This window comes from Mustela putorius, unplaced genomic scaffold (assembly GCF_011764305.1).
Source record: "Mustela putorius furo isolate JIRA1106 unplaced genomic scaffold, ASM1176430v1.1 tig00000095_pilon_pilon_pilon, whole genome shotgun sequence".
NCBI lineage: Eukaryota > Metazoa > Chordata > Mammalia > Carnivora > Mustelidae > Mustela > Mustela putorius.
This window is the reverse complement of record NW_025421280.1, coordinates 25,359,297-25,385,632: the sequence shown is the minus strand read 5'-3', so window position 1 is coordinate 25,385,632 and position 26,336 is coordinate 25,359,297. Positions and strand designations below refer to the sequence as shown.

At 53.4% G+C, this 26,336-nt stretch overlaps 1 protein-coding gene across 1 annotated transcript in view; it reads left to right on the top strand.

Moving 5' to 3' along the window:
• Positions 1-26,336, top strand: part of LIMD1 (LIM domain containing 1) — a 64,112-nt gene that overhangs the window by 5,014 nt on the left and 32,762 nt on the right. Inside the window, exon 2 of the mRNA XM_004760820.2 lies at positions 24,072-24,173. Within this exon, the coding sequence (XP_004760877.1) occupies positions 24,072-24,173 (102 nt within the window). The remainder of the gene's footprint in view (positions 1-24,071; positions 24,174-26,336) is intronic.

Below are 26,336 nucleotides of genomic sequence, written 5' to 3'. Positions count from 1 at the left end.
AGGGCTCTTGCTGCGAGAGGCAGGGTAAGGTAACCATGACCATCAGGGTTGATATAGGTCTAGCCGGGAGCCAAGCAAAGGCGATGTTTGGGCTGGTTACGTGGGCCCCTTCCTGGGGCAAACGGAGGTGTCCCTGTAGGTGTTTCCACTGTGGGAAGAGCTCCTGGATCCCTGCTCTTGCCTTTGAGGACTCTTAGGTCTGAAGACACCTCAGTTTCCGGTAACTGACTTGCTTGTCTCCAAGGATGCTTCTGGCACTTTCCTTGGCCGTCTTTGTGGGGTTGGTACCTTGTGGTCCCAGGGGCTCCTTCTCCCCCTGCCTCCCTTTTCTTCGCTGTTCCTCCTCTGTGGCCTCTTTGTGTCTTTGTGCCCGTGAGGAAAGAGACCAGGACAGATTCTTGATGCTGCTTGGTGAGGGTTGCTGCTTTGCCCAGGGCCCTGTGCAGCTCCTGCTTTAACACCACTGTTTACACTGCAGAGGAAGGGAAGAGGTCGCCGTGCTTTTGTTGACTCTTTCCTGGCCTTTTCCTCCATCCACTGTCTTCCCCACAGGGGTTCCCGCCTCCTTTCTGAAGGAAAAAGGACACAAAGAAGCCACCTGTGACGGCCTGGGTTTCCCGGGAAGCAGATTCAGACATTGGAGCGTGTAGGGGGCTCCCAAGGGGGAGCCCTGGGGAGGAGGGCTCCAGCTGCAGTGCAGGCCTCACAGGCCTGGGCCCACCCCACAGGGAGCACAGAGCTGCAGAAGCCCTTCAGAAGCGTCCTGAGTTCAGGGGAGCTATCCAGGCCTTCACGCTGCACCCCCCCCCAGGTTGGTCATTAAGTGTGGGCCGCCCTGTGGCCTCAACCTTGGCCGAGGTAGCCCCGTGCAGCTGGGGCAGAGCCCGAGGGAAGGACGGGCGAGGCCCCCACCTCAAAGTGGCTGCCACAGGCCGCCCCCCCATCCCCCTCCTGTCCTCAGGCAGATAAGACCCCTTTAGGAGTGACCTTTGGGCTCCGTGACCGATCCTGGCCACCGTCTGTTTAGGGCCGGTGGCGCACTAGGCTTTGGGGATGTGGCCTGCGTTACCCTTCACAGTTAAATGCCAGTACTCTGTTCCTGGTGGAGAAACTGAGGCCCATGACTTGCTCAAGACCACACGGGTCTACATGGGTAGTGGTGTATCACACCAGGTGGGCTCTGGCGCTTCCCATAGGGGACCCGCTGGTCTGTCGCTCTGTTTGTCCCTCCGGTTTCACTCTGCATGCAGCCACCATGGGGGCGTCGTGGGCTTTGAGCCTGGAGGACCTGTGCCTTCCCTCCGGGCTGTGAGCCTGGGGATCCGTCACTTGTAATGCCCCCCGGGAGGGTACCAGGTCCTGAGTCTGAAGTGGAGGCAGCTCTGCTGGATGTGGTCAGGCATCAGGGGTGGAGAGGCCAGAAGAGGTTGGCTGGGGGGGTCTCCCTCACCTGGTAAGTGGGTGGGTAGGCTCCTCCCCACCCTGCACAGAGAGAAGAGGCTGCCTCTGTCCTTAGTTTTCCTGTTTCCCATGGGCCTTCCGGTTGTAGCCGCAGACCCGCCTGTGCTTGGGAACCAGTAAACAGGTGTGACTCCACCCGGGAATGGCCCCGCCCCTGCTGGGGGCCAGGGAGCCCGTCACACTTGATGTCTTATGACTAGAAGCCACGAGGTTCGTTCGCCGCCATCCAGACCAGGACTGTGTAACTGTCCTAGCTGCTCCTTTCCAGCAGACAGTCTTGCAGACCTCGGGCGGCACGCGGATGGTCCTAATACCCTTTGAAGCACGCCCTGTCTGACTTCATGAGCAGCAGATGCTTGAAATGTGGGGCTTACCTCTAGCCCCAGATGAAAAATTGGGGGTGATTCCAGAGTGCTCTTCCTGGCAATCCTGTAATAGGGTAGCCCTCCTCCCCAGAATTCCAGGACAAGAGGCCGGCATGTACCCTAGAGGTCCCTGTGACACCCCCCCCCATCCCCACTAAATATCAGGCATTTCAGTAACGCCAAACCAGGGGCTGAAGTAGAAGTGAAGGTACAAGAAGCATCTGGCTCAGGACCAAGCGTGGTTCCCTGGGCGCTTAGATTCCTTCCAGAGACTCAGGGCCACAGTGTGGACCTACCTGAAGCCCGGCTTTCATTGATGTGGAAGTGAATTTCTGAGCCTCTGGTAACTCTCGTAAATGCCACCCAAGACCCTGGTTCTGCCTATCCAGCCCCTCAGTCCTGGGACAGAGAGACACCCCCAGTCTTTTAGAAATCTCCTTCTCAAAATCAGGAAGGCATATCGTGTTTACTTTTCTAGGGAGGTACAGGATATGCCTATCGTAGGTGCCCGCAACATGAACGTGCCCACCAGATGGAGGCACAGAACGTGGCTGGCGGTGACCCCGCGTTTCCCTCGCTGTGGCCAGGGAGCCACGCTGAGCTCACGGCCCTCCGTCACACCAGCCTCCCTGCTGGGCCCTCAGCTCCTGGAACTGCCCCCCACCCCCCACCCCGCTCCCCAGGCTCCTTGTCTTTGACCTTCCCCAGACAGTGTCCTTCTGGCCCACCTAGAATGTGCCTGCCCCTGTGACCCCACACCCGGAAAGGGGGGTTCTTCAGCTGGAACCCGACGTCAGGTTCCCACGGCGTCGGCCAGGTCCCATCACGCTGCCTCTCTGCCGTCCTGCCTCCTTGGGACAGTATGTTTCTGCTCTATTCCTCTGTGACCAGGAAAGAATGCCTTGTTTTTTCTATTAATAATCCACGCCATGAAGCTGATCTTCTGACAGGACAGTTTCTTGCCAGAGGGTTAAAAACGAACATATTTTTTTTTTTTTAAAGATTTTATTTATTTATTTGACAGACAGAGATCACAAGTAGGCAGAGAGGCAGACAGAGAGAGAGGAAGGGAAGCAGGCTTCCTGCCGTGCAGAGAGCCCGATGCGGGACTCGATCCCAGGATCCCGGGATCATGACCTGAGCCGAAGGCAGAGGCTTTAACCCACTGAGCCACCCAGGCGCCCAAAAACGAACATATTTTTTACATCTTTTTTTTTAAGATGTATTGATCTATATTTTAGAGAGAGAGAGAACAAGAGAGCAAGAATGAGAACATGAGCGGGAGAGACAGAGGGAGAGGGAGAGAGAATCCCAAACTGACTCCCAGCGGAGCACGGAGCCCTACGCAGGGCTCGATCCCACGACCCTGAGCTCATGACCTGAGCTGAAACCAAGAGTTGGATGCTTAACTGACTGAGCCGCCCCAGTGCCTCTTCTTTATGTCTTTTGACTTATGACTGCCACCTGGGACACGAGGAAACCAGGTGTGCTGGGCCTGATCCCACCAGGAGGCCCAGGCGCTGTGTCTGTGGCTCTGGGTCCCATCGGAGGCCTGGCTGTTAGCTGACTGAGGAACCCAGGGATGGGGGAGCATCCATGTCAGTAGCGGTGAGAGCCCGGAAAGGCGGCGGGGGCTGGACGGCCTGGCCTTCCCCCCATCTCCCGGACGTCTACGGAGGTGAAGCCCAAGTTTGTATTTTTAGTTACAGTTACGTTGTCTGTTGCAAACGGTCATCATCTTGACTTTAGGTATCTGGAAAATACATACCGTTAAACCAAGAGCCATGAATCACTGACGTGCTACCATCCTGAGGACAATCAGTGTGGTGGTTTCCTGCAGGAAGTTTCCAGAGCAGAGCCAGAGCCCGCTGTGAATCAGGATGCGTCATATGTATGTTCGTGGCTCTCTGGCCAGACGTAGAAGCAGCGACTCAGCCGGAGGTCACCCACGGGGCTCTGCAGAGGGTGTCTAAGGAAAGCAGGATGAGGAAAGGAGAGAGCTCTAGGAAAGCATCACATGCAGGGTGTTACGTCTGTCACCCACCCTGGAGGCCTTTTGGAGGCTCTCGTTCCTATGACACGTGGGGTCAAGTTGGGGGGACAGCGGGTAGCACCGGCCACGGGGTTTACTGGCCTTGTTTTCCCTCGTGTGCCCCAGGCTTCCTCCGTGGACTCCCGTGATGGCCTTGGTGGTGCTGGGTCCGTGGACGCTGGACAGTGACCTCAGGGCCTGGCCCCGTCCGGGGCCCACACAGCAGGTGCTTGGAGGATGTCTGTTGGAGGAATGGAGGGGCTTCTGTTGGGACGTGAAGGGAGACGAGGGTGGGATTTGTAGCTGCGGTTATGGCTCTGAAACAGTGGTGCTAAAGTGTGTCGCTGTGCACTGGCCACTTTTTTTTTTTTTTAAAGATTTTATTTATTTATTTGACAGAGAGAGATCACAAGCAGGCAGAGAGGCAGGCAGAGAGAGAGGAGGAAGCAGGCTCCTCGCCGAGCAGAGAGCCCAATGCGGGGCTCGATCCTAGGACCCTGGGACCATGACCTGAGCCGAAGGCAGAGGCTTTAACCCACTGAGCCATCCAGGCGCCCCCACTGGCCACTTTTTTAATCATCACACGCCATTGGCTTATTCAGTCCTTCCAATAAGCCCATTATGCTAGGCCCATTTCGTAGGCGGGCCAGCTGAGGTACACAGAAGTTAAGTAACCTGCCGGACACATTAATCAAGGAGCTTGGCTGAATCTGAGGCCTTGACAACCCCGTGGCGCTGCCTGTCCGCTCCTGGGAGTGCAATGGCTTTCTGATAAGGAGAACTTTCGGGGGGAAATGCAGCCCTGAGTCGGTCAGGGCTGAGGTCTTCCCCTTCTGTGGTGGAGGGAGGCAGGGCATGGAGGGGCACCTGGGCTGGCTGGAGGAGCCGTGCCCGCACCAGCCCCTCCCTGCCGGCCCGAGATGGAACCACGAGGCTCAGAAGGACACCGAGGCCATGCAGTGACCTTGACTGCCCACGACCCCTGGGACCCGCTGACTTGTGTTTCTCTGTGAGGTGTCGGTTAGGACCAGCACGTCTTGCTTTCAGGGAGCTTATGACAACCCTGAGTGTTGTGGGCCAGGGTAGGGGTGTGCCCGGATGCCTCGGTCTGAGGATCAGTGTCAACCCTAGGACGGGGCAGGGATGCTTAGAACCAAACATGGGACGAAACGACACTTAGAGTCCATCCGGCAAAGCGAACAGAAACCTTACCCGACAACAAAACAGGCCTCCAGAATTCCCAGGGCGCGTCAACGGCAGGATGGTACTTGCCAGCAAATATTTATATCGGCTCCAGGTTTTGTTTTTCATTTGTCCCCTCCCAGGGAAACCAGCTGGACACGGAACATCAGGGTCACGTTGGAAGGCTGGAGACTTTCTGCTGGATTGTCTCAAAGGGAATACTTCAGGGTCGGCGGCCAGGCTATTTTTAAGCTTTGAGAGCCACGAGTTGAGACTTGGCCAAGTTCCTTCCTCCTCTTTCTCGGTCTGTGACTCAACTCTGCGTGTCCCAGGAGAGCGAGGACTGGTTACTCCTGGTTACTGGAAGTCTGTTGGGAGCCTGTCAGGGACCTCGGGCCTCTCTCCCCCACACATGCATTTGCGGTCTATAGAAAGTTCTGGAAGCCTGCTCTGAGGCCGTCTGTCGCTGGAGAGGAGGGGCCTTGAGTTCAGTGTGTAGCTGCCCTTCGGCTGACCCTGGTAATTTGAGGACAAGTGGACAGGGCACTCCTCTTACAATGTGGGCCCTGAGTCTGGGGGTGAGCACACGTCACAGCAGGCTCTGGGCCCAACAGCACGCAGTGGTCATTCTGGCGTGCTGAGAGAGTAGCACGCTTGCCTCTTGCTGACCGGAGGCCCTCTGGTAGTAGTAGCAGCTTGGCTTTTGTTCCAAGCCTCAGCCTCCCTCCCAGCAGGGTGGAGCCCAGCTGTGGCCCATCTGCCGATGGGATGGCCCCAGCTCGCCCGGGGCTTAGGGGTGGAGCTTTTGCATGGCTGAAATGTCACCTGTCCTGTTCCTCTCTCCCCTATGGTGGCTTGCCTTGCTTCCCGAGGAGGCAGGGAGGTACTAAATTTAGAAAGATGGACTTGGGGGCAGCCTAGCTGATGGCTGGCCGTGCCGCACCCCTGGGGCGTTTACTGACAGAAGTCTCTTCACTGTAAACATGCTGGGGACAGGACAGCGGGAGGCCGGCCTGCCTGTGCCAGCTTGGGCATCCTGCTTTGGTTCTTTTGCCCTTGGATTCCTCACCTCGTGGACACTGGACGTCCTGAGCTCGATATAATTCTCTTCCCTTCCCCGGGCTGCGAGCCTCCGGAGGAACCTGTGAGAGCACTGTCCCCAGCTAGGGTGACTCTGAAATACCTCCCTGCTCCTAATAATGCTTGTCGTCCTCCGTCTCAATCACAAAGCCAAAATGACATTTTGGGGAGGGAAAACCCCTTAAGCTATATAAAAAGCCCCACTTAAATAAGGAAAATGAAGAAATAAAACCTGGGTGGTTTCTGTCTTGCTTAGATACACAGAGCTCTGGAATCCTGAAGCGGGGGTTGTGGGTGTGACCCCGTAGGGGTCACCTGCCCCTCACCCCAGCTCTACCCCAGACCCTTCATTCACCTCTGTCCATCACCACATCCAGTTCCAAGCACAGAGAACATACTCCTTCGGTTGCCGTCATTATGGAACAGCTACTGTACACAGGAGACGGGATTAGGATCGGTGGAGCTTCCTTCCTCTGCTGGGATGTAGGCTCCCTCAGAGTGGGGTGTCCGTTCTGTTCACCACTGTGTCTCAAAGCCCCAGGCAGTGCCCGGCCCACAGTGCTCGGCGAATGAGCGAGTGAACCCCGTGGCCAACAGGAGGATGGGGACGGTCCCCAAGTCCCTCCCGAGGGCTGGGGCTTTGCGTGTGGAGATTACCACTGGGGTGGGCATGCACTCCAGTGCCGGTCCACACCTCCCACGCAGGTGCTGGAGAGTTCTAGGCCGGCAGGAGCACCAGGGTAACTTCATAACCTCACCCTGGCCAGGAGGGACTCCGATGAATTCTCCCACCGGGCTGGAAGTTGCTTCGGGTAGCCTTCTGGGGGCTGGAGGGGCTGGAAGAGGTTGGATGCTGGGGTTTGTCTGGGCGGAAGCTTTGCAGAGCTCCAGGGACCAAAGTCCTGGGGAAGCTGGGACAGAAGCAGAGAGACCTGCTGGCAGACGTGTTCCTAGCTGAGAAGATGTTCATATTCTACTAAAGTAGAATTTGAGGAACTGCGTGGAGGCTTTGGATCTACCCTGGGCAGACGCCTCGACAGTCTCGTGCCTCAGTTTCCCCATCAGGAAAATGTGGACATGGCCACTGTGAAGACTAAATTAGTTAGCAGAGATCTGTGCCCGTGAGTTGGGGAGCTGCTAGCTGCAGGCATTAGCCAAGCACTTGGACTCGTGGCTGGTCCGAATGAGATGTGCTCCAAGTGTGAGATACAGTCTGGGGATCTGAAGATGTGGTGTGGGAAAAGAAATGTAAAGTAGCTCGTTAACATTTTTACAAGAATACTTGGGACGTGCTGGGCTAAGTAAATTGTATCTTTAAAATCGGTTTCACCCATTTTTTAAAAAGGATTTTATTTATCTATTTGACAGAGAGAGAGCGAGCACACAAGGAGGCAGAGAGGCAGGCAGAGGGAGGAACAGACTCCACGCTGAGCGGAGGGCTCAAGGCAGGACTCGATCCCAGAACCCTGGCATCATGACCTGAGCCGAAGGCAGACGCTTAACTGACTGAGCTACCCGGGCACCCCACTTTCACCTATTTTTGCTCTTTAAGTGTGGCTACTTGAAAATAGAAACTCGCAGGCAGCCTGTGCTTTTTCTGTCCATCCCCGCTGTGCTTCCTAAAGCATTTGGAGTATGGCCTGTGCGGACTGCTGGCTGGGCAGGCACTTAATATTATTGTTTGCCTCCAAATATGAAAGCATCTTTACGTTGTCCCACCTGAAGGCCACGCCCAGTGGGGCTGTTCTGATCCACAAATGCTTAAACAGGAAGATTGTAATATGTTCCATTGCCAGCCCCTGAAATGAGCCCACTGAGGCCATACGCCCATTGCAGGAGGGGCCAAGACGGCTCTCACAGCCCCTGAAGTGGGTCCTTTCTGATGGAGGAAGAAGGTACTTTGGGGTCCGAGGTGGTGGTGGTGGTAGCTGAGCCAGTTTTCCAAGACCTTTGTAACACACTGAGTCTAGCGAGGATAAGCGGGGACCGCTCGTCCCCTTGCCGTCTTTAGAGAAAGGAAAGACAGTGTTTCTGGCAAGAGAGGTGGGAGAGGCCCTCTGGGATTGGGATTGGGCTCTGCTGGGCCCCGGCCAGCATGGGCCCACACCCTGCCCCTCTGGCTGGGCTCTGGAGGCCTTGCCTTGGCCTGGGGAGAGTGGCCAAGTTGGGTGGCCTTCCAGGCAGCCTCCAAAGGGCTGATTGTCTGCGGCCTCTTCTAGCATGGCTGACGCCTTCCTCTCTGGTGGTGGGGCTGAGACAGAGGCCCTTTGGTGGCTCGCCTCGGAGGTGAGGCCATTTTCAGAGCCAATCATCCCTCCTCTGCCCGTGGCCCCTGGCCACCACCCCGCAGAGTCACCCATGCCTGAGGTGTGGGTGTGGGGAGCAGCAGCCCTGCCCGAGTTTACAGCCAGAGAGCAAAGGAAGCAGGGCGGGGTGGGGGGGGCAGGAAGAAAGGAACCGATGTGGAGTAAACCAGCAGGGCCTCAGCCCAGCTGTGCACTCTGTGGGGTTTCCACCTCTGCACTGGATACTCAGGGGCAGGCCCAGGGCTCTTCTGCTGTGTGGCCTTTTCTGACCCCGCCGTAGAAGTGGCTGGGTGTCACTTCTGCTATGCTCCCTTGGTCAAAGAGTGCCAAGCCCTCCCCTATTCATGCGCATTCCCCCCACCTCTGGTTGGAAGATGTGTCAAGGAATTTGCAGCTGTGTTTTTAAAAAATTGCACTTACATTCCCTGAAATGTGCTGTGGGATGGGGTTTACACTAAAATGCTCGCACCCATGTAACGGGTGCTCCTGTCTAGATCTAGAAGAGTTCCAACCCTGGGAAGCTCCCTCGTGCCTCTTCTAGTCAGTGTCCACCCCTCCCCAACACTATTCTGACTTTTTCATCATTTATTAGTTTTACCTGTCCTAAAACACAATATACACGTATTTATACGGTGTTCACCTATAGCCGATCCTCATTATTCACGGATTCCGATTCCGCATTTGCGAATTTGCCTATTTGCTAAAATTTATTTGGAACCCCGAAATTCACTCGTGGCTTTCTGGCAATTATCTGAGGACTCGCACAGAGGTGTGGCCCCACACACAATCCCAGCTGAGGGTGAGCGGGGTCGTGCTCTGCCTGCTTGTTTTGGGCCTCATCCTGTAAACATGCGTCTTCCTTGCCGTCTCTTTAGTGCCATGTTTTTCGCATTCTTGGGCTCTTTGTCGGTGAATTTTATGTTCGGAATGTTCCCCAAGTGCAGTGCTGCCCGGTATTCCTGAGTTCAAGGAGGCTGCGCGATGTGCCTCATGGGGACTGTCATGCTTATCTAACCTGTGCTAGATAAGCTTCCTTCAGGCACAGAGTCCTGGTGCTGTGGGCCCTGAGTTCAACCTTAATGAAATCAACAATGCATATTACATCAGGTGTCTTTCAGCAGAAGCACAGATAAAACAAGGTTATGTACTGATTAGTTGATGAAAAGGTTGTGCCCAGAGGCTGGCAGGAACCTAACCCTATATTTCCTCTGGGAGCAAGGTTCACTATTCACTAATCCGGTATTTGCAGTGACTTTGTGGAGCCTTGTACATAGTGAATATCGAGACTTGACTGTAGATCTCTTTTGTCTGGAATAGTTCACTCAGAGATTGTGATGTTCATCTCTCTTGTGTGTGTTCCATGTCTGTCCTTTTTGCACTGCGAAGGAGTATTCCATTCCACAAGTGCGCAGTTGGTTTTTCCATTTCCCTGCGGAGGAATGTTTGGGTTCTTTGGCTTGGGGGCTGAATAATAAGTCTGCTGGGATCGTTTGTGTGGAGATCTGCTCTACCCACTTCTCCCGGGTAGATGCCCAGGAGTGGAATTGCTGGACCATACAACAGGAGGATATTTAGCATTTCAGCAGCTGCCAACAAGCTCTCCAGAAGCGCCCTGCCCTGTAACAACCCCCTCCCTCTGCCGCAAGCCATGTGTGAGAGCCCTTCTGTGGTTCTTGACCGGCTGTGTCACAGGTTTCTTTTGGGCTCTGCCCCATGGGTGACTTTCTAAACCAGCTCCTCTCTGACCTTCTGACCTGGTGTCACTTGACTGACACCCTACCAGCTTCTTCTGTTGAAATACAGTGATTTTCATCCCTTTTTTTTTTTCCTAAAGGTATGGCTAATAACTTTTTTTTTTTAAATTATTTATTTGACACACAGAGATCACAAGTAGGCAGAGAGGGCAGAGAGAGAGGAGGAAGCAGGCTCCCTGCTGAGCAGAGAGCCCGATGCGGAGCTCGATCCCAGGACCCTGAGATCATGACCTGAGCCGAAGGCAGAGGCTCAACCACTGAGCCACCCCGGCGCCCTCATCCCTTTTTTTAATGCTCACAAGGCTTTGATCCTCCACCCCCAGCTTTCACGAACACAGAACACTTCTGTGGTTTTTGCCATTTCTAAAAACTTAAGCACAACTAACTGTGGGAAAGTCAGAAACTCTGAACAAACAGAAATCATGATAGAAGGGGCCCGTCATTCTGACTAGGGGTGGTCACTGTTGAGATAGGCTTTCGTTCTTGCACACACAGATATTTCATTTTTTAAAAGATTTTTATTTACTTCTTTATGTGTAGGAGAGAGAACAGCCTGGGAGAGGGGCAGAGGGAGAGGGAGAAGCAGGCTTCCCACTGAACAGGGAGCCCAATGAGGGGCTCAGTCCTAGGACCCCGGGATCATTGATCATTGATCAAAGGCACTTAACCGACTGAGCTACCCAGGTGCCCCAGATAGTTTATTTTTAAGTATCTGAGTGAACGAGTATGAACTTTGTTGGAGAATCGAGTCTTTGGCGGGAGTTGTCCTGGTGGAGGGCCCCTTGGGATGCCCGAACACCACGCTCAGAAGCCAGCCAGTGAACCTTTTCCTCCTTCAGCTGCTTGTTGGAATTGCTACTTCTGTTCAGTTTCTGGTACCCAATGGGAGGCTTTATGTCAGCCCACCGGCGTGATTTTTTTTGAAGGCCAGCCAGAGTCTAATTTTATGTAGTCTAACTTAGAGAATCAGAGTAGAGAGCTGGGGGCCACAGGAAGCTCTTCTCCGGACCCTCCGGACAAAGCCCTCTTCCCTCCTCCGGGGAGCCCGCCGCAGGAGGGAGCTCCCTGCCCAGGGGCGGCCAGAGTGTAGGTCGCTTCTGGTGGTGAGCCAGTCTTCCCTCTGTCCAGCCAGCAAGCAGGCTTCCTTAGGATCGGACTTAGTCAGTCGCCGGACCAGTCCCATGGAAACAAAACAGGACCTGTCCCTGTTTAGCTTTGCCTCTGCATGTGGGTGTCTACCTTGTTTTCTGTATTGCATACCTTAGTGTTCTAATAATATTTGTGTGAACATTTTTGTTTTTTGTGCCAGCTCTGTTGAGAGGTAATGCACACACCATAGCCCATCCTTTGAGAGTATACAATTTGGTGGTGTAGCCGCCAAATGTATACTGTACATGTATATATGTTTATCCTGTATATGTCTATAAAAATGTTTTATTATTTATTTCTAAAGATTTTATTTATTTACTTTGAGAGAGAGCGAGCAAGAAAGATCACAGAGGCAGGGGGGAAGCTGACTCCTTGCAGAGCAGAGAGACTATTGTAGGGCTCGACCTCAGAACACTGAGATCGTGACTTGAGCTGAAGGCAGACCCTTAGCAGGCTGAGTCACCCAGGTGCCCCCCGGCCCAGTATGTGATTTTAGAATATCTTTCTCACCCCCCAAAAGCGAGACCTCCCCCACTGGCAGACGCTCCCTGCTTCTTCTCCCCCAGTCCTAGGCAGGCGCCGATCTACTCACCGCCTCTGTGCGCACCCATTTGGGGCCGCATCTTTGATTTTTTTGCTTAGGAAAAATCCTGTTAAATTACTGGGTCATGGGGTGCCTGGGTGGCTCAGTGGGTTAAGCCTCTGCCTTCAGCTCAGGTCATGATCTCAGGGTCCTGGGATCAAGCCCCTAATCAGGCTCTCTGCTCAGTGGGGAGCCTGCTTCCTCCTCTCTCTCTCTCTCTCTGTCTCTCTCTCTCTCTCTCTGCCTGCCTCTCTGCTTACTTGTGATCTTTGTCAAATAAATAAATAAATTCTTTAAAAAAAATTACTGAGTTAGGTGGTGTGAAAGTTTTTTAGGGCTTTTGCCACGTGGTGCCACACCGCTGTCCCGAAGCCTTGTCCACATTTAGGCTTGCACCAGCTCCGCGAGCTGCACCTCCGTGACACTGTCATTGTTCCTCGTCTTTGCCTGAGGGCCAGTGACGTGTGGTATCCCATGTTGCACGTGGCTCCTGGCAAGGGGGAAGACTGTTTCCTCGGCTGGCTGATCGGATCTGGGAAGGGTGCCAGTGGTGGGGGGTGGAGACGGGCAGTGGGGGAAGGACGGAGGAGGGGGAGCCTAGAGGCGCAGGGCGGGGTGCTGCCGAGCCGGGCGGGGGTGCAGGGCCTGCTCAGGGGCCCCTTGAACTCTGTGTTCCTGTGGGGAGTGGAGGGCAGGGAAGGGTTGAGGCCCAAGAACGGGAGTGCCCTGGGGCCGCCTGGAACCCATGGGCAGCGTGGCAAGGCAAGCTTCTAGCCTGCAGGGATTAGGAAATTGAGGCGGAAACTTCCTTCCCCACCGCGAGGAAGTGAAGCCATCATTGGTTTCGAGCAGCTTTCAGAGTGAAGAAAGCAGGCTGGCGTAATGACCCCGTAACCCAGAATGGCCTTAAATACTTCCTTTGTGGCTTGGGGAGAGGTTCTCCCCTTGGCGCTGGAGCTTCAGGTGCATGGGAGAGAGGGCAGAGGCAGGTAGGAGGATGCTGGTTGTGTTCTCTACACCCACAGCTCTTGACCTTGGCTGCCCCTTCGATCCATCTGAGGTGCACTGGCCGCATCCCCAGACTGGAACCAGAGTCTCTGGAGGTGGTGGTGGAGAATGACCATCGGCATGGTGGGGGGTCAGGGGGCCCAGCACCCACGGCCCCCGGGGGTGGGGGTTGTGAACTTCCGTGGAGCCAGGAGGAAGACTCTTGCTGGGGTCATTGGTCCAGCTCTGCCCCGAACGCTTGGCCCCTTTTGCAGAACCTGTTGACTCCCAGAGCCACCAGGGTCCACAGGCTGCAGCCTTCAGCCAAGGAAAAGCCTTGTTCAACCTGTGGCCAGCATAACTCGTTCACCTGTGCCCCACGGAGACTGCCCCCTCCCAGCCAACTCCCAAGCTTGACTGCCTGCCCTGACCCCTGCCTTGATCCCTTTGCGGCACAGTAGGGGGGTCCTGGATGTGCGATCCCATGTGGTGTGTGGTGTCGGGGCGGAGTAGAGAGGATGCCCTGGGGTGGCCACTGTGGGGTGGGGGCGGCCACCCTCCTCATGGAGAGAAGAGCAGGCACCGGGATGGGGCAAGGCCCAGACCAGAGCTGGGGTTAGGGGGGTGGAGGCCGGGGAAGGTTGCAGGGCCCCGTGGGCTAGTCTGATGGAGCCTTCTTATTTCAAACCTTATCATACCAACCAGAGGTACCCCCTGGGTCGTCACCCGGGTTGGCTGTGTGTTTGGCCAAAGGAGGGCTGCAGGGTTGGCTGCCCAGCCATCCACGGGAAGGAGGCAGGAGTCCTGTCGTCTCCAAGCTTCACGCTGAGGCTGCTTTCTGGCCTCCCTGTTCGTCAATCCAGCCTTTGCAAGGGAGTGGGGAAGGGGCTGTGACCTTAACCCAAAGTTGCTTTTTGGCTCTGGGTGCCTGGGAGATCGTTTAATCCCAATTTGGGATAACACGTGATTTCACGTGGAACATGGCCCCCGGCGAGGTGTGTCTGCATTTGATCAGTAATACTGTGTTACTGGTTCTCCAGTAGTTTTCCTGGAGCTTGGGAGGGTGCGGGGGGTGGGGGTGGGGGGTGGGGGGTGGGGGTGGGGAATGCCCGGGGCCATAGTGAGAGCCGGTTCAGTCCCACTGAGGCCAGAGAGCTTTACCTTTCCTCTGTTCTATGGATTTGAGGTTTCACTGATTGACTGATTGATTGATTTGAGAAAAGTTTCTTTCTCTCTAAAGCACTTTGCGAACCACAGCTCTGCACAGAGAGGTGACATGAGCTGTCCATCACCGGGCCCTTAGCAGGCCGTGGTAAGAACAGTAATTATCAAATGTCCAGTTCCTGGCTTTTTGTCCGCTTCCGGTGAATTGAAAAGCTCCTCTATTAAGGCCCGTTCTCCCTGTTCTGGCTTCTTCAGGACATGACCATCCGTGTTAGTTGTGTTCCGCCTGGTACCCAGTATTTCTTCTTAGCACCTGGAAGACCATAGAAAGCTCTGGACCAGTGCCAGAGGCCGTGCCTCTCCCTCTTCCCCTAGCCTCCTGGATGACAGGGATCAACCTTGAAGGAGCCCGTCAAGGGTTAAGGTAGGGGCTCTGTCTTCCAGGAGGTTCTGCCTGGAAGCAGCCCCAGGAGGTGTGAGCCACAGGGGTCCTCCACGGACTCCGGAGACTCTCCCAGCAGGAAACCTGGCCCCTCCTGCAAACCCTGGGGAGGGTCCCCCCATGAGTCTGGCCTGCTGCCTGCGGTGCATGACGGGACGTGTGTCTGTCTTTCCCTGTCCTTCCTCTCCAGCGCCACACACACCTCCTCGTTCAGGACTGTACTTCCTGTCGCCTCCCATGTCCCAGGGGCCCCATCGGGAGTTTCCTCGTGTCCAGCCCAGCTGGCTCCTTGCAGCCACATTGATCATCCTAGCTGTGCACCTGCCTCTGGCTTTCTTAACTTTTCCCCAACCTGCACCACCCTCCCCTCCCTGGACTCTGCCTTTCGGATGCATCCAGTCCTTGTCCGGGACCTCCCCTGTGTTCCTTCGGTCTGTGGGGCTGCCAGAGCCAGAAGCTACCGGGTCTCCGCCCTCCTCGAGCTCATCGTCCTGTTAGGTAAGAGGAGACATAAACCGCGAGACCCACCTGGGCCACAAGCCATGAAAGACAGGTGGACGAGGCACTCAAACAGTCCCTGGTGGCTCTCGGCGTCCCGCCGTACATCATTTAAAACAGGAAAGTGTCCCTAGTCCTTGCCCTTTCCTGTGGGAATATTATGATTTTTAAAAGAATCCCAGATGGCCACTTTGGAAGGCATTTGGACAGTTTTTTTTTTTTTCTTTTCAAAATGCAACATACTCTTCCCATACATCCCGGCAATGTCGCGCTGTGGTGTTTATCCAGAAGAACTGAAAACACGTCTGCACCAATGTATTTATAGCAGCTTTCTTCGTAATTGCCCAAGCTTGGAGCAAGCCAGATGTCCTTCAGGAGGGGAACGGACACATAAACGGTGGTCTGTCCAGACAGTGGCGTCTTACCCAGCGCCGCTCAAGAGGAATGAGCCATCCAGCTGTGACAAGACGTGGGGGGACCTTAAATGCATATTACCGAGCAAGGCATGTCAATCCGAAAAGGCCACGTACTGTACGATGCCACTTCCATGACGTTCTGGAAAAGGCAAAACGATGGAGACACTAAGAAGATTAGCAGTTGCCAGGGGTTGGGGGAGGGAGGGAGGGATGAGCGGGGGGGGAGCACGGAGGATTTTGAGGTCAGTGAAACTTTCCGTGTGCTGTTGTGATGATGGAGACGGGTCAGACACATTTGTGCAAACCCACTGGGTGTTCAGCAGCTCATGTAAGTTATGGACTCTGACTCTGGGTGATGGTGTGTGAATGTGGGTTCATCCGTTGGAACACATGTAGCCCTCTGGTGGGGGATGCTGATGGCGGGGGGAGGCAGTGCACATGGAGGGGGCAGGAATATACAGGAAATCACTCCCTTCTGCTCAGTTTTGTTTTTTTTTATTTGACAGAGAGAGAGATCACAAGTAGCCAGAGAGACAGGCAGAGAGAGAAGGGGAAGCAGGCTTGCCGCTGAGCAGAGAGCCTGATGCGGGACTCGATCCCAGGACCCTGAGATCATGACCTGAGCCGGAGGCAGAGGCTTAACCCACTGAGCCACCCAGGTGCCCCCTCTTCTGCTCAGTTTTAATGTGATCTTCAAACGGTTCTGACAAATCATTTCTGTTAATGGAAGTGCCAGAAGGAAGCCAACCAAAATGATAAATGTCATGGTAGAAAGAAGTCCCCACCAAGTCCAAAGATCTTTCAAAACACCCGCCCTCACCTGCCCCTAACCCCCGCCCCCGCCCCAGTTCCCCAAGCTCCTGCAGTCATCCTGGGAAGCAGAGGCCCCGGGCACAGGTACATTTTCTGCTGAGGTCTCATCATGCCCAGGACCCCAGGCCGCGTCTCTGGTCGGGAGGGGTGGGTTTGGCCTCTGCCTCAGAGTTGCAGCCAAGAAAGGGCTGTGCTTGTCCCCCTTCCCCCCCGCCCAGCGAGCTTTATTTGTGGATTTGCTGGTGCCCCAACATGTGAAAACATGAAACTTGGAGCCCTTGGACCTTTTCTGCCTCTTTACTCTTTACTCTTTTAATCCCTCTTATAAATGCAGTGTGTGGGGACACCTGGGAGGCTCAGTGGGTTAAGCGTCTGCCTTCGGCTCAGGTCATGATCTCAGGGTCCTGGGATCAAGCCCCGCATCAGGCTCCCTGCTCAGCGGGGAGCCTGCCTGCTTCTTCCTCTCCTGCTACTGCTCCTCCTACTTGTGCTCTCTTGCTCTGTCTAATAAATAAATAAATCTTTTGAAAAAATAAATAAATGCAGTGTGTGGACTAGAGAGGACCCAGTGTCTACTTATCCCGACTTTGGGCATTCTTTTTAATCATTGAACATCTGTTTCTTTGCCTGTGAAGTGATGATAATGATGTTCTGTGGGTCTGTTATTAAAGGAAGAAACACATCTAAATTGTGCTCCACAATTCTAAAGATAGAGTCACAGGGCTGGATAACCTCTTTCCTGAGACAACCCCAAAAAAAAAAAAAAAAAAACCACCAACGAACCAAAACCAGACCAAGTGTTTAGACCAAAGGTTCTCAGGACACTGGACATCAGTCAACACAGAATGGTGATTTTTGAGAGACAGGAAGCAAGTGAGGCAGGCCCCGTGGTTGGCTGCCATGTGCTGCCTTGAGACAGAGTCCAGGCTGTGACACAGGGAAGTTGAGGCAGAGCCCGCTCGACTCCTGTTGTGTTCAGATGCAGCTGACAGTCCGAGGAGATAAAGCAGCTGGAGTGAGTAGGACTCTAGCAAATTCTTTACAAAGCATGCATCTGAGAAAAGCACTTGTATCCCTGTTACAAAAGTAATTCTCAGGGTGCCTGGGTGGCTCCATCAGCTGGGTGTCCGATTCCTGATTTCAGCTCAGGTTGTGATCTCAGGGTCATGGGATCGAGCCCCGCGTCTGTCTCTGTGCTCAACATGGAGTCTGCTCGAGATTCTCTCTCTTCCTCTCCCTCTGCCCCTCCCCCCTTTAAATAAATACATCTTTTAAAAGAATAAAAGTAATTCTCATAGCTTAACCAAAAAAAAAAAAAAAAACAGACAAAAGATCTGAACAGCCCCTTCCCTTCCCTAGAGACGATAGAGACAGTAAATCAACACATGAGAAGTTGCTCAGGCCATAACATCGTTCATCACTGGAAAAAGAAAATTAAAATCCCAAGGAGATGTCACTGTGGCCCTCGTAGAATGGATAAAATTAAACAGACTGTCCTTCCAAGCGCTGGGAAGGATGCGGAGAAATTAGAAGTCTGGTAAACTGCCGGCGGGGCTGTACGATGTTGAATTTCTCCGGGAATCAGTCGGGCATCTTCTTAGAAAGTTAAACGTATACTTACTGTAAGACCCAGCCGTTCAGCCCCTAGGTCTTGCCCCGAGAAGAAAGGAAACACATTTCTGTATGCACCCTTGTGCGTGAGTCGCTGCGTTTACTTGTCACGGTCCCACCCTGGAAACATCTCAGCCGTCCATCCACAGGGCAGCAGAAAAACGCGTTGTGATGTGTTTGGACAGACACGGGACACTACGCAGCCATGGCAAGGGATGAACACTTCCTACGTGCAGCAAGAAGAAGCCGGACCGAAGAGCGTGCATATTTATATAACCTCTAGAAAACACAGACTCGTCTGTGATCCCAGAAAGCAGATCAGTGGTTGCCTGAGGAATGGAGGCAGGAGGACGTGCAAAAGGCACACAGTGGGGGAGAATCTTGGGGGATGGCGGGTGTGTTCACTGTCCTGAGTGTGGCAGTGACTTCGTAGGTTTCTAGAGCTGTCAAAGTTATCAAATTGTACACTTTATTCTTTTAAACTTTTTAATTAGATTTTATTTGTTTGTCGGAGAGCGAATGGGCACAGGCAGGGGGAGGGGCAGGGGGCGAGGGAGAAGCAGACTTCCCATCGAGCAGGGAGCCTGATGCAGGGACTTCGATCCCAGGATCCTGAGATCATGACCTGAGCCGAAGGCAGAGGCTCAACTGACTGAGCCACCCAGGCGTCCCCAAACTGTACACTTTAAATGTGTGATGTTTACCCTATGTGACTTATATCTCCTTAAAGCTGTTTTCCAAGAGGTCATGCTGGCTATGGTTTGGAGAATAGATTTCAGGCAGTGGGTCTAACTGCAGGGGAGAGAAATGCATGTCCCTCTCTTCTAAACATGTAATTCCTTCTTCCCCTTACTTTCTTCCTGGTTTGTGAGCTCAGATGATAAGAGTAACATGGATGACATTTTTCTTCTTTTCCGCTGTTGGGCATTTCTCTAAAATCCTACAGCTAAGGGGCCACATGAAAGCGAAGGGGTTGAGTAGCCTTCTTGCTGAGCCCTGCCTTGCGAGGACTCTGTCTTCTCTTTCCCGGACCTGCTACTACTCATACTCATGGTGCCCTGACACCAGATGTGCAGGCTTTCCTACCGCCACCAGTGGGCTGTCCCGAGACCCCATTCAGTTCTGACTCTCTTGACCTGTGGGTGGCACAGCCCTCGCAGACCAGGGCTCTGTCCCACAAAACTGCCGTCATGGCAGCTGCCATCACAAGTCCCCATGGTTTCCTCCTCGAGCTCAACCATCACTAGAACAGCTCACGGAACTCAGGGAAACAGGGAAATATAAAATCATTATTTTATAATAAGGTGTGTGCTAAAGGATACAGAAGAACCAGCAGGAAGCAGGGGTGCATGGGGTGAGGTCTGGGAGGGTCCCAAGCGTGGGAGCTTCTGCCCCGTGGAGTAAGGGGATGGGCACTCTCCCGGCACGTGGACGCATGGGCCATCCCAGAAGCTGTCCAAACCCCATGCTTTGGGGATTTTTCTGGCAGCTTCATGTAGACATGATGGATCATTAACTTGCTTTCCAGCCGTTCTCCCCTCTGGGAAGGATGGGGGTGGGGGAGGAAGTTCTAAGCTTCGAATCATGGCTTGGTCTTCCCAGCAACCAGCCCCCATCCGGGATGCTCCCATCACCAGGAAATTCCAAGGGATTTAGGAGCTCTGTGTCAGGAACTGGGGTCAAAGACCAAGTACTAGAAGGAACTGGGGACAGAGACCAGTGGATATATTTCTTAGGTCACGAGCCCTGGGCACTTAGTGAACTCCCAGGGCAGGTCTGCCGGTGACACTGATCAGCGCTCCTATCACAGGGGGCAGATTCTAGTTTCCCACATCCTTGGGTGACCGTTCCCCGAGGGCAGTCACATCGCTCACCGTCCCTGGCAATCTAGAGGGAGCCTGGTTCCGAGCGAGTGACAGAGAAGCCTTTGTGGGCTGGGAGGACAGGAGGGGCCGAGTGAGGGTCTGTGTGGGGGAAAGCCCCGTGGCTGGGGTCCCAGGTGGGAAAACAGCGCTGTGTGCCGGGGACAGGGCAGAAGGGGGAGGTGGGCCGGGGTGGTTGGTGGGCGCTCTGGGGCAGTGCTGGGCTTAGGTTCAAATCCGCAAGCAGGGAGTGTATTGAATGTGAGAAAGGACACCCCCAGAGTGTGGTGGGAATCACCACAGCTGCCAACCCAATAGGAAGAACAGGACCTTTAGGTTGGAACCTGGGCTCGAATTCCGTCTCCCAGACCTACTGGCTGTGTGTCTGTCAGTTACAGGGCCTTTCTAGATTGTGAATAAAACGCGTTTATCCAACAAGTCCTTCACTGGATGGAAACTCCCATCATGAAGTTGGGTAGGTACGTTATTCCCTAGAATATGACATTTCCTTTTTTTTTTTTTTTTTTTTTTTCATTTTTTCCGACCAAAGGAAGACTAGACCTATTTCCTGCCTGTTTAGTACCTTCCTGTGCATGTACCACAAGGCCCAGGGATGAAATACCTTCCCACCTACTTGGCTTCTCACGGGCTCTTCCTCGCTGCGTGACCGACGGCTGAGAGCACCAGCGGCTTCCTTCCTCGCTTTGTGCCCGTGCTGGATGGTCGGAGAGGCGGGAAAGGGGGTCAGCAGCCTGGAGGACGTGGGCTGCAGGAGTCAGAGTCGGGGCAGGGGGAGGCAGAAGCCAGTAGGTCAGAGCCCCTCAGGTGGAGAGGAAACCAGAGGAGAAGCCTCTGGGGGTGGGGGGGTGGGGAGGAAGGCCTGTGGAACCGCGATAAAGACACGGGAAACCCCGAGAGGCCCGTGCACTTGTCCTTGTCCCCTTGGTGATGCTGTCGTCCTGCCACTCGCTTTCCGAGAGGGAACGGGAGAGGGGTCTGACTTTACTCCCCAGACCCAACCAACAGGAGTCCACGTCCTCATGGTGAGTTGGCAGCATCCCACGGACTCCGAGATGCATCGGGCCTTTCCTCTTTGGGGCCCCGTCTAGAAGGCTGGCCCTCTTCCCACACCCACCCTGTGGACAGGTGAAAGGGCTGCCCACCCCGCGGGTCTCCGGGCCCCTCTGGTCTCTGCTGCTCACATCTCACATCGTTACAATGGGTTAAGCCAAGAGGCCACGGTGATCGACAGGGAAGAGGTGATAATTGCCTCGGGGGTGGTTTCGTTGCCTATTCCCGGGCAGAGTTAGAATTCTCTTTCTTGGACATCCTGTCCAGTCTGGGGATGGTCTCCTTTGTACTTCGGTTACTGCCCAAAGAGAGCTTTGTTGACTGTTGTGGGGATCTGGAGTCAGGCCAGTCTAGGGGCTTGGAATGGGTGTTTTTGGACATGGATCTCAGGATGGTCTAGTGAGTGCCTTGCCAGTGCCTGAGATGGATGTTTTTGGAGACAGTGTTTTCCTTCATTATCACATGTGTTGAAAACGGAAGGTGAGGGCACTGGGGAATTTGCTAGGGTGCTGGAAATATTCTTTCTTGCTCTGTTTTTGCATTTCCTAGGTCGTCTGTCCAAACCCATCAGATGGTAGACATCATTTGTGCATTTCACTGTTCATGGATTTTATCCTGAAAAAATAATAGTAGAGGAACCTGGATGGCTCAGTCAGTTAAGCGTCTGCCTCTGGCTCAGGTCATGATCTCAGGGTCCTGGGATCCAGCCCCATGTCAGGCTCCCTGCTCAGAGGGAAGCCTGCTTCTCCCCCTCCTCCCCACTCATGCTCTGTCTCATTATCTCTGTCCCTCTCAAATAAATAAAATCTTTAAAAAATAAAAAAATAATTGTAAGCGAATAATAAACTCTTAATGATTTACAGGCTGACGTGCTTAGGGATGAGGTGGACTGCTGCCTTCACCTTGATTTTAAAAAATGCATCAAAACTGAGGCACCTGGGTGGCTCAGTCAGTTAAGCCACTGCCTTTGGCTCAGGTCATGATCTCAGGGTCCTGGGATCAAGTCCTGCATCTGGCTCCTTGCTCAGCAGGGAGCCTGCTTCTCTGCTTCTCTGCCTATGTCTACCACTCTGCCCACTTATATGCTCTCTCTCTCTCTCTCTGACAAATAAATAAAATCTTTTTTTAAAAAATGCATCAAGGGGCGCCTGGGTGGCTCAGTGGGTTAAGCCGCTGCCTTCGGCTCAGGTCATGATCTCAGAGTCCTGGGATCGAGTCCCGCATCGGGCTCTCTGCTCAGCAGAGAGCCTGCTTCCCTCTCTCTCTCTGCCTGCCTCTCCATCTACTTGTGATTTCTCTCTGTCAAATAAATAAATAAAATCTTTAAAAAAAAAAAAAAAAAATAAATAAAAAATAAAAAATGCATCAAAACTAAGAGGAGTTGTTGGATTGATTGATAGTGGATTGTTCACGATTGTAGAATGGGTGGGGGGTGCGTATGGCTGTTTTTTCTTCCAACCTCTCTGCTTGTTTGAACATCTCATAATAAAATGCCGAAACAGAAGAACTGACAGGAACTACTGCTTGTGCCCTCTAGAGCTTTCCATAAACGATTTCCCGAGACAGCTTGGTTTCCAGGCTGATACCCCACTCCTCCTGCAGGCACCCTCACTCGCTTCCCCTGGGAGCACTGATGAAGCGAACGGAGGGTTCGTGGCTTGGTGTGCCCTCTGCGAGGCTGGTGTGGTCGCTGTGGGTGCATTGCACAAAACGGGTGTTAGCTTGGACCTCCTTGAGGGAGACGCAGTCCGTGACCTTGAATCAATAGAACTCTGAAACGTGGGGCTTCCTACCCTGTAGGCAGAAGCCTGGGGATTTGCAGCCGGAGACCAGCCTGACCCAGATTTCAAAGAGGGTGCCCGAGCTCCTGCTGACCAAGAACTCAAGCCCCTTGGCCACTGGACCCTGGGTGTGCGCATATGTGTGTGTGTTCGAAAATCTTAATGTTAGGGGTTCCTGGGTGGCTCAGGGGGTTAAAGCCTCTGCCTTCGGCTCAGGTCATGATCTCAGGGTCCTGGAATCGAGCCCCACATCGGGCTCTCTGCTCAGCAGGGAGCCTGCTTCCTCCTCTCTCTGCCTGCCTCTCCGCCTACTTGTGATCTCTGTCTGTCAAATAAATAAATAAAATCTTAAAAAAAAAATCTTAATGTTAGACAATACATTGAAACACATTCAGATGCTTTTTTGACACTAGACTTTTGTTAGCTATAAAGTCACACCTGCTCTTCCAAGAACTTTTTTTTTTTTTAATAGAGAACATGCAAAGAAGTAAAACCAACCATAATTTTAGAACCACAAGAAACCATTCTTTCTATTTTGGTATATTTATTCCCCGAATTTTTTTTTTTTTTTTTAATCTCACGCAGTGTTTCTGTCACTGTGATGTTTCTCCCTCTACTCCAGTCACGTAGCCAGTGGACTGTGGCGTTCAAGTCCAAGAGCCGGACCTCCGCTTTGCCGTCTGGGGCGGAGGCAACCCGTTCTGGAAGCTGGTCGTTTGCAGAGCGCCCTTGATGGCCGCTCCTGGGATCATGCAGGGCAGTGGAATGAACCTCTTTTTCCAAATTGAGAGCTGATGCGCAGAGAAGCTACCAGGCTAACTCCTGCCACGTGGGAAAGGAGTTGGGTGGGAAGCTGAAGGTTAGAGCCTGTCTCCTCATGTTGTCTTCAGAGCTGGAGGGCAGCGCAGTAGAGGGGTCTGGGGTCTTGAAGGGACAACAGGTGGGTGTAGGGCACCTGGCCAGGGAGCCTGTGAGCAAAGGCTAAGCTCAGGGGCCCAGGGGGGGCTTGTTTGGAGGTGAGGGGCAGGAAAGAGCATTGGCTTTGCGTTCTGACAGACCTGGGGTTGGGGGCCTGATACTTTTGTATCAGGATAGTCACCTTCATTGGTTCCCAAGGAGAACTGAAGGAAACAATGTTGTTGAAATCGCCTGACCTTTGTGCTTGGCTATTAGGATCGTGGTGTGGTGGATTGGACATCATCTGATGAACGGTGGGAGTCTTTGAAAGGCTTTGGGCTGGGAAGTAGGGTGACAAAGCAGAGACTTTCTGACTATTACGCTGGCATAGAGGACAGCAGGGAGGTGAGGGAGCGGGGCTGGGGCCTGAAGCTCTTTCCTGCAGTTGAAAAGCTGATGGAGAGAGAGAGAGATCGATTTCAAAGGAGTAATCCACGGGGTTCGGTGATAGGCTGGTTATGGGTGGGGGGAGAGACATCTCACTTTGTTCATTGGCTTTTTTAATGACTCGGTTTACACCCCCCTCCCCGACTCAACGGCATGTTCTTACCTTTCAGGAGCCTGCGTGAAGTGCAGCAAAGGCGTGTTCGGGGCCGGCCAGGCCTGCCAGGCCATGGGGAACCTCTACCATGACGCGTGTTTCACCTGCGCAGCCTGCAGTAAGTGTGGGGGGGGGCGTTGGTAGGGGGACAGGGAGCGTGGGGCCCGGGAAAGGGGGGACAGGGACGAGCATCCTTCCTGGAGACGCTTGACCCGGGCCTTCCACAGTCCCACGCCGGGCAGGCTGGTGTCATTTACAGCCCCAGACCAGGGCCCATTCGAGGAAGGGGACAGGCCCTGAGTGCCAGGCCCCCGAGGGCTGACCTTGGTAATGAGTTGAGTGGGTTCAAAGCAAGCTGTAAGAACGTCAGGTTTGAAATGAAATCTTGCCATTTGCAACGACGTGGATGGAACTAAAGGGTATGATGCTTAATGAAATAAGTCAGTCGGAGAAAGACAACTATCATATGATCTCCCTAATATGAGGAAGTGGAAATGCAACCTGCGGGGTTTGGGAGGTAGGAAAAGAATAAATGAAACAAGATGGAATCGGGAGGGAGACAAACCATAAGAGACTCTTAATCTCACAAAACTAACTGAGGGTTGCTGGGGGTCGGGGGATTGGGGGAGGGTGGTGGGGTTATGGACATTGGGGAAGGTATGTGATATGGTGAGTGCTGTGAAGTGTGTAAACCCGGAGAGTCACAGACCTGTACCCTGGGGCTAATAATACATTATATGTTTATTTAAAAAAAAACAAAACTTAAAAAAAAAAAAAAGTCAGGTTTGTAATGATTATCAGAGGTCTCAAGTGGGGGAAGTGTTGGGATTCCCCGCCGTCTGCCCTGTTGTCAGTTACCTCTCCCACCATGGGACCAGCCAACCCGCCCCATGGGAGACGGGTCCTGTTAGCACTCTGTGACCCTGCTCTGATCTAGAGGCCGCTCCGTGCGTGTGAGGTACGAGTGTGTGCGTGAAAGCCCGTGTGTGTCCACTGCAGGGGTGTCTGGGCCTGTGAACACACACACCTGTGGGCATCTCTACCCCGCATACACACAGTGACTAAAGCAGACAGTGTAGTCTGAGTCTTAACTGTATAAGAGTTGCGATCCTTCCTCTTCCTAGAAAATGATCTTTCCGTTTTGGCTCCTGTAACTGTTTCTCAATATTTGCTGTTTTCCAGGGGAAAAGAAAATATTAAGTAGAAGCTGGTTTTCATCTCAAACAATTGCCAGTTGAACTAAGAAAGTTTTTCAGGGCTAGTGGGGGACGGGCACTGCTGAGTCTGTCGGGACAGGACTAACATGCATTTCCATAATGGGTTGAATTTTTCTTCAAATGATGACCAACACAGACACTTAAGGAAAACACAGCTGATTGGGGATTTTTCTGGGTCTAGCCTCTAAGGCCCTCGTGTTCTGGTTTCTGTCGTAATGCTTCCTATAATTTGTCACAAACTGAACTTTCTCTTCTGCCTCTGTATCTCCGATCACACTGTCCCACAGGATCTGCTCTCCCCACTTGCTTCATACGTTTAAGTTCTGTCCAGCCATTAGGGCCCAGCTCAAAGGCTGCCTCTTCCAAGAAGCCTTCCCTGTTCTCCTAGTGAAAGAAATGGCTTTGTCTTGAGCTTGGCATGCCCCAGTGTTGTCACGTAGTGTGAACCACACTCTCTGAGACTTCGTGCCAGCAGGCTGGGCCCTAGAACAGAGCTGCTGTAGGAATAAGGACAGACATTTCATCCCAGGGGCAATGCTGCACACTCCTGTTCCCCAAGGGGCCTGCACCGCTCCTGTCGTGGGTAAGCACATACCTTCCTCTGCACTTGTGGGGAGCACTTGGAGACGCCAGTAGGTGTCTGAGCAGCTTCTGTTGGGTGCTAGAAGTAATTTACTTTTGTTCCATTGGCTTCTTACTGCCCTGCAATTCCTTTCAGCAGAAGGAGGCCCCTGGGCCCTCCACATCCTGGCCCAGCAGGTCCTCAAGTGTGTCTCTGTGAACACTGGCGCCGTGCAGACGGCACGGCTGGGGCTGGGCCTGTTCCCTCCTTTGTTGGCAGAAGGAAAAAAAAAGTGGGGCTCCAGAGAGGAGAAGAGAATTTCTTAAGATCGAAGACCTCGCGATGGCGCTGGCACCCAAATCCAAGGCTCCTGGATCTAATTAGCTTCGCACAGCCCCTTTTTTCTGGTCCGTGAGTGTGTCTGTTAGTGAGCATATAGGTGTGTGTGATTTCTCCTTTCCTGTTTCGTTAGGAAAATGATCTAGCTTACCCCGCTGTCTGC